The sequence below is a fragment of the Varanus komodoensis genome, unplaced genomic scaffold (assembly GCF_004798865.1).
Source record: "Varanus komodoensis strain SLA01 unplaced genomic scaffold, ASM479886v1 scaffold5, whole genome shotgun sequence".
Lineage (NCBI taxonomy): Eukaryota > Metazoa > Chordata > Lepidosauria > Squamata > Varanidae > Varanus > Varanus komodoensis.
Window position 1 is genome coordinate 28,375,695 of NW_025336087.1, and position 16,673 is coordinate 28,392,367.

Genomic DNA, 16,673 nt, shown 5'->3' on the forward strand with positions numbered 1-16,673 from the left:
ACCAGGCAGCCTAATTTAAAGCAGCATGAAAAGATACTTCGTTTTAAGTGCATACAGAACTTTGAGAGGTTAGAACAGTTAGCACAACCCTGAATGTCAATATCATTTGCATGTATTGCAGTTAGGCTGCTAATGAATAACATGTATAAATGGATCTGCTAAATATTTAGCAATTAGAAACATCAATGTAACATGAGCAAACAGTGCTAGGAATATGGGTGAAGGAGATCGACTTTTTAAGAAATTCCTGTTTATGAGCACATTTGAGCTTCCTCAACCTAAATTGAATGCAGCCCATTTAAGACTTCTACATTCTAAAAACTCTTTAGTGTTTACTCTTGTCCCATTTGAAAGGTTCAGAAATCCTGCTGAATGCACATGTTATCACTGTTCTATCAATCCAAGTCTGTTTGTGAAGTTCTTACAGATACTGAGTGAGCAAAAGAGATAAGATTTCCAGGGTGGAGGAAAGGGAACTTGCCATTTCAAGATAACTAAAAATATCAATGACAACAACCACAACCAAAACATTTAAGCAATCTTTGTTGACTCAACACATATCTGTTGCCTAAGGAGCAGGAAAATGTAAGATTGACGTATTCCTGATGGAAACGCTTGGGTGAAATCCAACTTCATATGAGTGAGGTTCCACTTTCAGAAAATGACTCTTCACTCCTCTCATCCATCCTTCAGTCCTCACAACTCTGAAATCTGCTTCTGTGGATTCAGGGGACTGATAGAAGCTCTTTCAGCAGTGGGATGGGCTAACTGGATACACCTACCTGCCTTTTCTGCTCCACTTTCTTGGGTGCTGCAGCTGTCACTGATCCGCTTTCTGGCACCTGAAGTGACTGGCACCTGAAGCTATGTCTGCTGAGGAAGAAAAGGAAAAACCCAGTACTATCCTGGGAGCGTTCTGTGGAAAATCAGGAGGAGGTGTATAGAAAATCAAGAAAGGTCTATATAAAGAGGTATATTGTGCAGCTGGTTTCAACATCTGCCAAAGAATATAGTGATTGTTCTCTTGGCTTGGAAAATGCAACAAAAATGAATCTTCATTCTATAATCAATGCAATGCCATCTGGTTCTGAGGAGATACCAAATTGAGAATAAATTAGATAAATTCCTGAGAAGTGTCCCTAAACCTATGCATGTTATTACATCTAAATAATGTCTGCTACCCAATATATGGGGATTGCTGATGCTCTGTAGTTTGGGAGATATGCATATGAGTACTTCTTCAGAGCTTCAAAATTATCAACAAAGGCCTCTTCTGAAAATGGAGTCCACAGAACATTAAAACGTGGAGTGAGAAAGAAATGTATCTTCATTGAGTCTGGTAGATTTATCACTGAATTGCTATAAATTCATTTGCTCTGCTCTGCTCCCTAAAGTTCATAGCCACTAAGCAAAGGGACATACCTTGTATGTAGTAAATAATTTAACAATGTAATCCATAGGGAAACAGTGGCACAGAGGCTTAATGATGCTGGAACTGTTGGCCAGAAATGGTTAGCACTCCAGCAGTTTGAGCCCAGCCTTTGCCAGATGGAGTGATCTCCTGTCGTTCGCCCCTAGCTTCTAGCCAACCTAGCAGTTCGAAAGCATATAATGCAGGTAGATAAATAGGTACCACCCCGGTAGGAAGGTAACAGTGCTATGTGAGGTCATGCGGGCCACCGCTCCCTATTAGCCACTGGCTAAGAGGAGTAAAATCCACAGGGAGTCATACACACACACACACACACACACACACACACTCAAAACTATTTCCTATTGAGTACAGGAGAGCCCGGCTAAGTGGATATAGGATTGCACCCTAAACACACTGAGCCAAGAACTAGTCTTTTACCAGTACTGTTATTTCAAAGATATTATAGTGTGGTACTCTGTTTTACAACATTAAGAAGTTGTTTGAAATCATCAACAATGCCAACTTTAGTTCCACTGTAGACTTTATCTACCACTCTGTAGTGTTAGGTGAAGAAAGGGTAATTTGGCTAGAATACATAAACTTCACATTTTGGAATGGGATTTAGACAAGAAGAATAAAAAGAGCTTATACTCCTTCAAGCTTTTCATGTTTCTTCTTCTCTGAAGATAGAGCTGAGATGACTGAGGGTGGAAATAGCAGAAAGCTATCAGTTCTTAAATTCATGAAAGCTTTTTTAAGCAAATGAAGTTTGTAAGAATAAACCCCATATCCAGGATTTGAATATTATTTATTTTGTATAAGCATGTTTCTAATAATATTCAGTGTTAATGTTTTGAAGAGCAAGAGCAATAAAGTTAGCATGTTGTACACATTTGTTAATACTTCATATTAATCTCATAAAATTAAAGCTGGTATAAACATTTCTTCCAATTAATGTATATATTTGGATTTAGACTTCAGGGAACTTTGAATTTCAGTAAAGCTATGGCTATAGGTGTATTATCAGAAAATACTATTGCTGTTTGCAGGAGCTAAGATGCTTCTAATTACCATACAACATTCTCTGTTATGAACTACTGCTATGTTCATGTTTTCATGTTTTAGTATGTGCAGATCTTTAAAATAAATGGGCAGTATCCATTGCTGCCACTATGCTTGCATACTTGACATAGCACTAGCATATGCATCCTCTAGTGCTATACCAATAGCATAAGCTGGTACAATAGATTTCCTAAGAAGAACAGTCACACTAGTTTGTGTTACTGCCATAGTGCTAGATGTGGCATCGTTGGCCTCATGGTGATGCCGGTGGAGCACCTGAGTGGCAAGTCAGGTACCAGAGTTGGTTCTCAGGAGCATGATCCTCTTGGAACAGAGAACCGGGGGAATAGTGGTCCATTGGCATGGTGGACTGGCCTCCTGATTTTCCTTCTGGTGTGGCAGTGAGAGCCTTTATCAGTTCTGGTGAGCAAGAGCAGTTGGAGGGCATCAGGGACCTGATGGCCAGGGTTGCCAGTCGAGAGGGGCTCACATGTGCCTTTTCTTGTTCTTCAACATGGCAGCGGTCATCTTTTTCAGGCATTTCTTTGTCTTCTACACTGCTTGGCGGCCCTCAGAAGTGGAAGGATCATCCAGCCTTCTTTCGAGAACTCTGCTACATGCAGGGCCTTCTTCCATAACTCAGCCTTAAGCCAATCAGCCAAATGTTTTCTTGATTGATTTGCAAAGGCCTGGCAATGTGCACAGGTTTCCACAACATGACCCCTGCCCAGGCAGATAAGGCAAAGGGAGTGTCTCTTGAATGGGGGAGACTTACTATTACAGGAGGCACATCTCCTGAAAGCTGTGGCAAATGCCATAGCAAGGATAGTAAAGAAGGCTGGAAAGGTGTAGAGATAAAGGTAGGACAATCACAAGCAACTCAGGATGGGAAGACAGAATGTGGACTACCTAAGGCAGAGAAGAGCGAAGTGATTCCCAATCTAGGCACAACCGTGGTCAAAAAGGAAATGAGGGAATGGGGTGAGAGCCACTCCTCACACGTCCTGGAAACAGGAAGGGGAGGGGCTTCCAGCCAAAATGAATACTTAGCTATAGAAACTTCCCAACAATAGGCTCTGCGCAGGCACAACACCCCATTTGTATGAATGTACAAATGACCATTCTAGGAACCACAGTTACAGGTAAGCAACTTGTCTTTCTATCTATGCTGGTTTTTTACAGTGTTCCCAAAGTGCCATGTGTGCCATCTCTTCATATCATGACCTCCTCTAGGCCAGCCTTCCCCAACCTGGTGGCCTTCAGAGACATTTGGACCACAACTCCCAGAATGCCTATCCAGCAAGGCCACTGACTGGGAATTCTGGGTGTTGTAGTCCAAATGTGTGTGGAAGGCACAAGGTTGGGGAAGGCTGCCCTAGGCACTGCAGCAGTTCCAGTAGGAATCCGTATTGGGTGCCTTGTCTGTCTGCCACTGTGCTCATTGGAAGTCATTGTCTTCCAGGGTTGAGGGTGCATGTGTGAGGCTACCACTGTCCTCTACTTCTGAGCCTTCCTTCTGGGGTAACTGGAGGGAGTGAGGTTTAAGCATCTGGACACTTAGCACAGCTTCATGTATATATTGTCAGAATTATCACATTATTGCCTGGACACTCACTTTCCATTTTCATTGGTAGGTCGATACACTTCTGAAAGTGACGTGTGGAGTTATGGAATCTTCCTCTGGGAGACCTTCAGTTTAGGTGTATGTCCATACCCAGGAATGACCAACCAGCAAGCACGGGAGCAAGTGGATAAAGGTAGTTGCTTTATGCATGTCTGTTTGTGACAAATATTTGAAGACCAGTAATTCTTTGCCTCATGTTTTGTTTGATTCTGATGTACCAGACCAAGGAAATACCTCCAGCCTAAAGAAACAACAGTCTTTTAACTACAAAGTTCCTAAACAGGAAGTCAGTAATCATGACAAACAGCATTTTTGAAATGACATAACAGATATCTGTATTAATTGCACTATTTTGGTATTTGCTTTCTGTTTCAGAGAACCAAATTATCATGAAAAGTCTTATAACTGAGAGCTATCCATAAACTTGCTTTAACAAGGTTGTTTGAAGTAGGTTCTGGCCCATAAAAGTGTATGGTGCAATAAATCTGTCAGTTGTTAAGGTGTCAAGAAGACTATTTGTTCTATATACATAGACTTCATCTTTAATACTTTTAAATAAAAGCCAAAAGAAAGAGCTGCTAGTAGCATCGATAAGATGCAACATCTAGCAAGCCCTACAACATTCACACATTTTGTAGGTCAGGATGAAACATTGAGAGAAGAGTAATTAAGACACCGTGGAAAATTAGATGCCCCATTTGCTCATATGATTGGCTGAACAAGGGCCACTCCACCTAAACAGATAGGAAAGACCCATTTAGTTGACCCTATTCATTTTTATATTAATGCAAGTATGGCATTTCCATTACAGTGACCTGGGATCTCACAATCATGACTCTAGCAGAATGTGTGAATGGGGTTCAAGATGCACAGAAAATCTGAACCAAATGCTCTGTGATTAAGCTAATGGCAACCTATTGAAAGCTTTCTGTAGCTGTAGGATATATTGTGATGTGCATGAGAGAAAGAAAAGAAATTGGGAAATTGCTTTAAAATAGGGTGAAAAAATACTTAGCAAAGGAGGTCTTAACTCAGAATCTGGCTGTGCCTTCCTTATTTCATATAATTAATATTCCTTGGCATTATTAAGGTATTGTAGATTGTGTCAGAGTGGAACACGCTGGGGTGTTGCGCGGCCGTGTCTGAAAATCTACATAGCAATCTTCAACAATCTGGCTATTCGTTTTAAAGAGATTTCCCATCTTTAAGATTATAGTATATGCTGTCTTTTCCTGCCAAGCCCTAGAGGCTCATCTTTCATAGTTAGTTTTACAGTAACCATTGACTTGGCCTCTGCCTCCTAGAATGATTTTTCATGTTTGAGCAGCAGGGAGAAAATGCTTTAACCTGATTGAGCAAAGAAAACAATTTGGTATGTGTAAAAATAGACATATGAATTCAGAATGAAATTGGGAAGGAGAGCAAAACCTGATTAAAAAGGTCAAAGAAGACAGAGACAAAGACCAGGAAAAATAAGGAAACATCAGGAAGATGGAAATATGATTAAGACTACAATCAAAAATATAATTACCTCGGACATAAATTCAAATGAAATCAGTAAAACTTCAGACTAAATTCTCAAGGGAAAGGCAAGCACTTGCAACTAAAGATAAGCGCTTGGATCCATTCTTAGTCATGCAGCGTACATCCACTGAAACCAGTAGGTGTACTTGTGGCTAAGTTTGAATCCAACCTGAAGTTCTTTGAAGGATTGCATTCACTCGTCAGAGCCTGCCCAGATTTTACGATCTTCTGGGAAGGCTCTTTTCTCAGTCCTGTTACCATCGAGGGCACTTTTGGTGGGAATGGGAGCAAGGGCCTTCTCCAGAACTCCCTCTGAAGGGAGGCTTGGTTTAGTCCCTCTGTTTCCCTCTGTTGGAAGGCAAACATGTTCCTAATCAGGCTTATTCAGGCCTTTGGCATGTATGCTCGTTTGTTGCTGAACGCTGTGTGCTTTTAATATGTATTGGGTACTCTTTATTTCTTTTATTTTTGTTTTAACTGGAATTTTAATATAATTGTTTTTATGATTGTTTTAAGTCTTTTTTTTGATCTTGGTCCTATAAATGCAAATTACTTTGAGGGGCATAGCTCAGTGGTAGTGCACCTGATTTGCATGCAGAAATTCCCAGGTTTGGTCACTGGCATCTCCGGTTGCACTTAGGAAAGAATCCTACCAAAAGCACTGCCAGTCAGCATTGATAATACTGGGTTAGATTGACCTAGTAGTCTGACTTGGTATAAAATAGCTTTCTGTGTTCCTATGAGCACCATATTTTGGTAGAAAGGCAGGACACAAATCAATCAGAAGCAGAAAACCTATGTCAAGAGGCAATAAAATTAACAAAACCACAGATAACACTAAGCTAAATGTTAGGAATGCATGAGGAATCTGTTTTGGGGGTGGGAATCCATTGGATTCCATGGGACCCACTCCCCAGACCCTGGCCTGTTCTGCAGCAGCCCTGAGTCCAAGTTCATGGCGAGCATGCCCAGCATCCATGGGGAACTCACCTGGAATCAAGCTGCATCCCTCATCAGTGCCACCTGGCAGCAGCCTTTGCCAGTGTGGCTGCACTTGCCATGGAAGCAGATTGTTTATGTGCGCTGGCCAGGAATGGAGCCCACGCCACTGCTGCGCAAGCAGCCTCCCAGTGGCACTGCTGCACCTGAAACAGGGAAGGTTGTCAGTTGCACATCCTTTGTTCTGCAGGCATTCACAGACTTCCTCACCACTCAGCTCCCTTCCCAAGACTGAGCCAAGCATGAGAGGAAGTGTGCGATGCTACAAGGACAGATTGTGTTTGTTTCATCCCAATCCTAGTAAACATTGATTTTATTGATTAATGTCATATAATGTTGTGCTTGAAAGAGTAAAGAAGAGGAAAACTTGGAGCCAATATTTTGCACAGATTGTAGGCCTGACCTTCTGATGTGGGATGGCTGACACCCTGACACGTGTGATATTTTTTCTCCACTCCACTTGCAACAGTCTTGTGCTGTTCAGTTTTCAGTCTTGCAGCTCAGTACAATGTGGACTATCTTTAATGTATTCAAACCTAACACTTTAATTCTACAGGAATAAATTGTTTGGAGTTTTAATTGTAGCCATTTTACTCTCTTTTTAAAAGCTCAGTGACATTTCCAATAGTCACTTCTCTCTCTCTCTCTCCCTCTCTCTCTCCCTCTCTCTCTCCCTCTCTCTCTCTCTCTCTCTCTCTCTCTCTCTCTCTCAATATATGTTAGGCTATCGAATGTCAGCGCCTCAGAAGTGCCCAGAGGAAATTTATAAAATAATGCAGCGGTGTTGGGATTATAATCCTGAAATGAGACCAAAATTCAGCGAGATTCACAAAGAGCTCTCTGCATTGAAAAAGAAAGTGACATCATGAGGAACTAGCAGGACCCAAACTACAAGACTCTTCTCTTTTCCCAGAAAAGTAATATTTTCTGTCATGAACACTTAAGTGCTTATTCCACATTTCTTTCAATATTCTTCTAGGATTCCGTTTTTTTTTTTTTTTTAAATAACTGTTTGTATTTGAGTGTGCCCAGCATGGAAAATGTTTAAGATGTGAACGAGAAAGAGAGTGTTCTGCCAAATCCTTTCTATTCAATCACAGTGATGCTGTCATTTAGGTTATGTGTAAATAGACAGCACCTAATATATGAGTAGATTTGAGGAACTCTGGCTCCTTTCTGTTTCTGTGATCAACACCTAACAATGTTTTTGTGGCCTGTTTCTCTGCCTTCGGTTCCAGGTTCATATAACATCACACTGTAAACTGAGTAGTTTATGCACCATTCCACAAATCTTAAAATTGAAGGCAGAGTTTTCAGTATTAGCTTGATGTAAAAGATTATAGAAGATAATGCTTTGAAAAAGAAAAGGAAACAGCAAAACCACAAGAACCCAAAATGCAATTCTTTTTCTAAACAGCATCATAGAAAGATTTGATTGTAGATGAGGAATGCATGCATTAGATTAATGAAGACATTTCAAGACAGTAAACATTTTCAATACTGGAGATTATTTCCATGTTTTTTTAAACAAAGAAAAAGCACAATTCTCCAGAAATTGGCATTTGCAAATCTGTGTGTGGGCTAGCTTTTATTGAGGGGATAGGGATAGGGATGGGAATACGTCCAACACTAAGTCCTGTGTCTGATACATCTGTCAGAAAATACTGCAGATGATCTGTCTTTCAGAAGGATGAACTGTAGCAGTATGTGCACATTCAGAAGTGCTGTCTGCAAGAAACATGTTTGAGAATGAGAGTGGCATATAATGAAGGTAACAAGTAGCATTGATTTTTGGATGGGGAAGGGAAAGTGAATTACCTGATTGGCCTTTGGAAGCTCTGTGAATTGATGTTCCTGTTCTGTATGCAGGTAAAGTGGGGGGAAAGTGCGAAATATATTCTGTACACACTGTCCAAAGAAAGAAGATATTTTTCTGGCTCACACAAAAAATCCTAATGAAAAAAAATCTCTAGCGAGGAAATGTTATCTTTTATAAACAGTCCATGGCACAGTGAACAAACTAAAAGGTTGAGAAATCAAGTAGAACACCATTTCTCTCATTGTGCTCAGAATCTCTTGTGTCTGTTTAGTGGGCAGCTTGCATATTCAGAATGGCAAATGCGTATGCTTTTCCTACACAAAATGCCTTCAACATAGGCCTTCCCTACACAAAAGGTAATGCTCGATTATTTCTTGATTCTCTTGTAATAGGACACTTTCCCAGCAGCATCATAAGTGGAGGGCAGGATCCAGAATTCTTCAATCTGTAGTTCATCAGTCTGGTTGCAGGAATATCATCTGGTGCCTAACATACAGCAAAATGATGGCTACAGCCTGGTTTGCATAATCAAAATCATTGCTAACCTAATGTTTTGTTGTTATGCAAGGGTTGTTTACCCCTTGCTCAGCACATGCCTCCCAGGTTCACACAACACAAGCTGCAGCTGGGTGTTGAACATTCAGAATGGCTGCATGCATACACTGATATGTACTACAACCCATCATGACTTAAAATATTGTGTGCTGCTCAGTCATGCAAATTGTCCTAGTATAGCAACAAGCAGGACATTTCTATCCCATCGGGATGAGGGTGAGGAAATAAGTGAGCATTATGAGTGTTAACATGGCACTCTTTTATACAGTAGGACCAGGAGGTTAATGAGGTCTTCAGGTGCATTACATGGTTCCACTGACCCTTCTGGCTGGAGCACATTTACTCTTTTGTGTGTTTTTTGTGGTAGTACAGAGTGGTAATGTTGAGCAGGGTGTATTCTACTTGTAGTCTAGAAAGGTCGATGTCAGTAACATGATGATAAAAATTGTTGTTGGAATAAAACAGTGAAGCATTGTATTGAGGGAAGTGTTCTTCATGGTAGGTGGATGTGTTAGTAATCTAGCACAGGGAATGTCTGGTGCTTGTTGCCTTATATACAAGGACTGGTCCATCAGTTCAGAGCCTAGTGGGAAGGCAAAAGGGGTGATAAGGGAACGTAGTGCTCTCTATTTTATCTTCGCAGTTTCTTTAGTTAGTAGTGGGCATGCACTGATCTTCAATGTTTGTTTGATGCAAATAGGAAGCATTAGTTGATTACTGTGATCCTACAGGGATCCAAACAGTGTGCCTTAATCCATTGGCATTCATAAATGAACTAAAATGCACACAGAATGAATGTGAGCACTTCATGGGGGGAAAATACCACAATCACTCAGCTGTATAGATCTCCATCTATGCATCCACTAATGTATAAATATAAGGACAAGAATGTATTTTCTTTTATTCGTGGTGTTCTTAGTTTTTCTCTTAGGGTGAATACTTTTATATAGGAGAGACTCTCATTGCTTCAAGTTTCTGAATGTACTCTGTCTTTCAACAAGGAAAAGGACAATTCTTTGTCTTAATTGGATTAGTGGGACAACCTGTCCTCCTGATCTCTATGTACAGATGTAAAGGATAGCTGCTATTTATATTTCATTTATGTAAGCAGCTAAAATTTGCAATTCACATCAGACTGCTGCATAGATTGAAAGGCCTTTTCCAATTATGGAATTCCTCTAGCATTTAGAGTTTGTTTTGGCTGTACTAAAATCATAAGTTAGTTCAAGATCAGCAGCTGTTTGGGATGTTGTCAGGGTTGGTTTATTCACTGATTATCTGTTTACTGTTATTGGCAATTACATTTTTCACATCACCTTATGAAACTCTCTGTTAAAATGTAACTTAGTAAGTCTGTTTAAATTATGTTAGCACGATAAATCCATACCAGTTGTATATATACATGTAATATTATTGTTAGGAGTTGGTCAGGAGAAGGAAGTTGGCCCAGTCTACCCCTGCTCAGGAAATTGAATTAATGGTGAGAAAACTCCATTCCAGGATGCATTATTAATGAAGTGATATCAGAGCTTTGCATGATGATTTGTTTCTATTTCAGGATTATATAGTGTCCTTGTAAAAGCAAGTTTAGAACCAAACCCCACCTCCTTGTAGGTGGAATATGTGACATTAAATCAAGCTTGTCATTGGTGTTGCTCCATAGTGGCATAAATGTTAGTGGACTTTAGAAGTGATGAAACATTTATTTAGCAGATTAGTTGGTCCAAGTTAGAAATTCACAATTAAAAGTGAAAACTTTTTAAAATATGTCATATAAAGTGCATTTGGAACTATCCCTTGACATAATCTCTTTCATCCAAAAAATATAACTTTAAAAATCAGTTCCAAATGGGTCAAGCATCTTGGTCAAAAATATCTTCAGAATCCAAGGATAACTACATTTCTCTGAAATGTGCAATACTGTAATATTGAAAGCACACACATGCAGGCACACGTCTTACCTTACATTAGATCTTTTAGTAATTTTCCATTTCATAATAGTCCATAATATTTGCAGTGTTTCATTCTGAAAGGTAGCACAATGTATGTGTGTTTTTTTTGTTTTTTGTTTTTGAAAAGCAGATGCTAAAACAGTGTTGGCCAACAGCAATGTTTATAAAATAAGCTATTGGTTGGTTTGGTTAGAAAACAGCTGTAAGAAAACACTTCAGTTATTTTACTGCACTGCTTGTTTTGATCATTGGGATTATCAACTGGCCATGTTGGCTGGTGACCTTGGCTGCATAAGGCTGGCAATACATTACAGGAGGAAAGAAACAAAAATCACAAGCATCAGTCTATGCTATTTTTATATGCTGATGGTTAAAATTTTAATACTTCTCCTTACTCTCAGAAATGACGAACAGCTTTGAGCCCTATTGTTTGTTGTATCAACATTTAGAGGCTAGCTTTCTTAGCCCTGGTTCACATAGCATCAACCCAGAGTTTGGCCTGTTTTACACATAACCTTGGGCATGGTGTGCCAATGATTTGTGGGTTGTTACATGAAAACTCTGCACTATGATTTAACTAAGGCTGTTAACCTTGAAGAACCCAGAGCTCATAACAAACCAAGAGTTGTTTCCCAGGATTCAATGACAACCCACAATTCAGTGATAAGCTGTATGCAGCCTATACTCTGGAATGTTAGTGATAGTTAATTTTAAAAAAAAATCATTAATGATTTTTCATCACACTATGTTCAAACAAACATAACAGGTAATCAGAGGAATTCAGAGAACTTACTGGTAGCCATAAATTTTGGTATTATATTATTGTCCTCAATTGGAGCCAGGTATTTCTTCAAGAATATCTAACTAGAGGGATCAGACGGTGTCGGTTATAAAATAAAACAATTCCATTTAATTATGAAAGAAACAAAATTGTGATGTTACCTGATTAGTCAGTGTTTCTGTCAGTACCAGGGCATTGGTATTCCATCAGAATTTGTGCCATCGCTTTACCAAGAGTGGCATGGTTAACTTTCAGTTGGCTGTGACTTGCCTTCACCAGCAGCTACCATCACAAAAAAATAAAAACCCTCCTTCAATGGAGATTTATTTTCTGCTCCGAACAGTGACAACAAACACAGTTTTGGATATTGACATATCTTTGTCCTTGCTGTCGCTTCACATCCATCAAATGCTGTTTGCTGGAACCACCCTGCACTCCCATTACATATGAAAACATTTTCTAATATATGAATAGTTGCAATAGCATTTTCAGGTAAGACATCTATATATCCTACATTAAAAGATAGTGTCAGTTATCATCAATAAATTATTTTCCTTAATTTTTAGTTGATATTGCCAAATTAATTCCCAATCTTTTTTTTCCTATGGTTTCATTAAAGTCCTTTTCCCAGCTTGCTTGGAATCTGATGATGTATGCATTGATCCAGAAATCAGTAATTTGTAAATTAAGGAAGTAAGTACTTTTGTATTTGAAGCTGGGGTGATTGTGATCTGTTCAAAGGTAGTAAGTGGTCTGACAGCTGAGGAGCATACAGTAAGAATGCAGTGGAAATGAATGATTTGATATATTTAAAACCAGGTGAAAGATATGGATCCTGATTGGTTACCAATTCCTGTTTGGTGGTAACCCCAGTATACAGATCCCCTACTCTTGATAAATTACAAATATGCCATTCCTTCTATTGGCTGTATTTATTAAGACTGACAGGCAGCAGGAAGCACCAGAAAGGGGATAAGGACAGTAATTAATAGCATTAGCTTCTTATAACACTTACGTGAGATATTTATTGTATGTTTTAGGAATGGATTTTGCATCCATTTTCTTAATTTTATGTCATGAATTAGGAAATAAGCTGGAGTTCCTACTCCTGACCCATTCCATAAATGTCCAGGAAGAATCATTGTGATCATTTATTATTTTTAGTTGTTTAAGTTGATAGGCCTTATTATAAAGTTTTACATTTGATCTTCCCATGCCCTGCTCTGGTAAGGACCTATACAGGTTAGTTCAGCTGATCCATATCCTTTTTGTTGTATATTTCATGGAAAGCTAGTGCTGTGACATCTTTTTCAATAACTATTTATTTCAGTGGTGTTTCTATAGTGCCAGAATAATTAGGAATCCTTTCTGTAACCCCTGTCACCTTCATTTAAAATTCCTATATTCCTTGGGAATTGTGGTATTCCTTATCTACAAATACTCTGTTTTGGTAAGCTGACATTACGAGAGGAGAAAGTACAGGGAAAACATTATGTCTAACTGCTGGGTACTGAGAAGGTCAATGTTTTGATTTGAAAGTAACCCTGTTCAGAGGGTTTCCTTGTCTGCCTGCAATATTTCCATCCCTTACCTTGTACACTGAGGCTGTAGGTCTGATGGAAGATCTTTTGTGCCTTCAGTTGAGCACGCAGGAATCCTACAGGCAGTTGGGAGCCCTATGTATGGGGTTCATAGTCATGTGGAAGGTTCTAAATCTGTTCAGACCTTTGGCCTCAATGTGTAAGTGCCAGGTGGCATTGCAGAAGAATAACATGCCCAACTCTACATGTTTGAGCATGTAGAGGAAAGCTTCCGAAAGGGGCTATTGACTCCCCAAATTTTTGGAGCGTGAAGAGCTATTTAGGGGCACTGTCAAAGGCTTGAGAGGACCCAGTGAGTCCTTCTTGCTCTTCCATTTTGACATCCTGCTCGCTTTTGGAACTTTACCTAGTGTCATGTTGTTTGGCATGGAAATCTACTATTCAATAAGCACAGGTTCCACTGAGTGGGAGAAAGCAATTTTATGATTTTTTTGGATCCTAGCCTAGATTTTGAAATGCTTAATCTGAAAAGAGATAGTAAAGACCCCAGACCTAAATATATGTGGATGGAATTGGAAAATGCTTACTATGTTTATAATCTGGGTTTAAAACTATATTAATAAGGAATTGCATAATTTGGCAATAATATCTAGCTGCATTTCCTGGCATTCAGCAGTTGCAGTAATTGAGCTTATAAGCACAAGAATTGTACAACTAAGTTCATTGCTCCTTTAAATGGATCTTGGGGCATTACATTAAGGGATTTAAATATCTAAGGATTTTGATGAGGTTTTTGAATGTTTAGAAAATGCTAGATATGACAAAACCCATTGAGAAAATTAACTAGAGCCAAAAAACTGGGTTCACAGTGCTGATGTGAAGCTTTTTCAGTGTCCCTCCTTTGAAGCTCCAGATACTTTTAACTTGAGTAGTACATATCTATTATATCTAAGGTTCAAAATCAGGAAGCCCAAGAAAGTGAAATTGCACTTTATTTTATTATGTTGCACCTGGATGATTGACAAAGGGTGCATACACTGTACCATACAGCTAAATTGCATGGTAAGTCCCCTGGAAAAGTGAGTCCCTGCAGTTCCCTCTTGAAATCACCAGCAGGTTTATATGTTGAGTGTAATTTTAGCTCTGATTGTAAAACACAGACTGCCTGATTTTACAGAACTAGGGTATCACATACATCAAGGGAAGGCAGAAAACCCCTCTAGCAATGCCATTCACAATCGAAACCAAGGAGATCTGTGTGTATGAAAAACCTCTTTCTAAGCCAAGAAAAGGAGGTCAGTGCTGTTATTATTAGTTTACAATGGAAAGATTCTTCTTCAAAGAAAGAAATGTAAGAGCAGGGAGAACAATCATATCAGATTAGTTGTTCTCAAATGTATCAAGGAATAACACAGGAAATTATTCTTTTAAAAAAGTATTCAGAAAGTTACAAGGTGGAAAGGAAATACAGGCTCCTTGCGGTATTCCCTTACTTGTCTAGATGATATTGCTGTGTATTGTAAACCTGACTCAACCTTTAAGGTTATGGGTGTTTTGAGTCAAGAAGGGCAAAATCCTCCCTGTCTGGGTGGGTATCTTGGTGCTGCTCTCATGCGGGGTCTGGTGACTACTTGGTCTTAGAAGAACTGAACCCCAGGATCATTTTTACAGGAGAAATCATCCAATGCTACCTGGAGCAGGCGTCTCACCATAACACCCACCAGTAGGACTGGTGTCTCATGCCTGTGCTTGTTTAAAAGCCAGAACAAGCTGCTGAAGTGTTGGTCTCTTTGAATTCCTTCAGCATCACGGTTATGTGAATGGACAAGAAGGATTTTTTTTCCAGAAAGGATGGTTGTTTTGACAGCTGTAGCAGTGCTATTTTCCCAATTATATTGCCTGCTTTCTTATATTTGTGTTTACTTTTTCCTTTTTCCCACAGGATTAGGTAGGGTCACTGGGGTTTATTGGCAAACCTGATTAGAAAAAGTTTAGACATTTCATGTAGCGGAATAGTTTACAGCTTTTCACATACATGTATGTTGGTATAGATTTGGGGTTTATTTTTCTTTACTTTTTTCTTTTTAGTTAGTGCCAATATATGCACCAGCAAGTTTAATATCAGATAAAGCACCTTGTATTCTCTTTGTTGTTTAAAAATAATATATTTGTGAAACACAATGATAATACATAACACTGGAAAGGATTGCATCTTCCCCAAAAGTACAGGTGCTTTAAAAAAGGGAGGAAAGGAAGCTTGAAGTGGCTTTCCTGGCTTTTAAGAAGAGTTAAAATGATAGTTTATGTATACTTATTAGTTGTCTGTCCTTTGTAATTTTAACAGATCTACATTTTATCTTTTATTTATTTGCCAATTTTTATATTCACATTTGAACTAAAGTTAACCTTATTTCACTTTCTTAGCCTGTTACAAAAACGTATCTTCTGTGTTCTTAGGAAGTTTGGCCTCTTTCTCTTTGACTGGACCAATTACCATTAACAGGTCTGCAGGGGTTTTTTTTTACTGTATTCTTTCAATAAATGTACAATATTTGTATTGGGTGTGTCTGAACTTTAATCTGGTTTTAAGTGGCTAATTTTACTTAGTGTCTTCTTCATTTAGGTACAGTATACCTTATGCTGACATTAGGTAATGAACATCATTGGAGTGGCCACTCGTCTTAGAATTTAGAAGACTGACTTGGCATTTCTATTTTTGAACAAAAGAAATGAGCTACATTTTAAAAATAATGTTAACTAGTTAACTTGCTCACATTTTCAGTGTGTGCTTATGGGTAAAGTGAATATTTTAATCAGTCATACATGGATGTCAAGCAGTATTGTGGGATCCACTTATCCATGAGGAACCCCTACATGCATGGAAGAAGGTTTAAATGGCCCAGCCACATGGGTGCAGCACAGTCAGACATGTCTTTCACACAAAATCAGCAAAGGTGCCTGAAGAAACAAGTCTTAAGAAAACACAGCAGGGTCCTGGCAAAGGTCAACTCTGTAGAACTCTTCAAGTAGATCAACAAATGTGCAGATGGGAATAAATGGGTAGCCATTATGGCTTGGATCCAGTATTCACTTTGGTTGGCAATAGCATCTTCTGAGCATAATTCTGTTCCGAATGCTCCTGCTAGTGGAAGAGGGTGCATTTCATGCTGATATCTCCTTTGCCCACTTTTTTGGAGTCCTCTGGTGGGAGGAGGGAGAATTGGTACACATTACCCCTCCCTCTGCAACAATCTGCCACGGGGATTCCTTTCACAGTCAGAAGGAGCCCATCCACCCATGGGAGGCAAATTCTGTATCCAACCTTATATATGCAGTCTTTCAAAATGTTTTTGACAAGTATCCCCACCAACATCTCTGGGATAAGTTTAACTGTTATGGGGC

At 39.2% G+C, this 16,673-nt stretch overlaps 1 protein-coding gene across 5 annotated transcripts in view; it reads left to right on the forward strand.

Annotated features, from left to right (window-relative positions):
* The window catches only part of FER (FER tyrosine kinase), a 190,327-nt gene extending 174,499 nt beyond the window's left edge, over positions 1-15,828 (forward strand). For all 5 annotated transcript variants that reach the window (XM_044446574.1, XM_044446576.1, XM_044446575.1 and 2 more), the window contains 2 exons: positions 4,111-4,233; positions 7,347-15,828. In XM_044446574.1, the coding sequence (XP_044302509.1) occupies positions 4,111-4,233; positions 7,347-7,492 (269 nt within the window). In that variant the 3' untranslated portion in view covers positions 7,493-15,828. The remainder of the gene's footprint in view (positions 1-4,110; positions 4,234-7,346) is intronic.
* Positions 15,829-16,673: the final 845 nt, after the last annotated feature.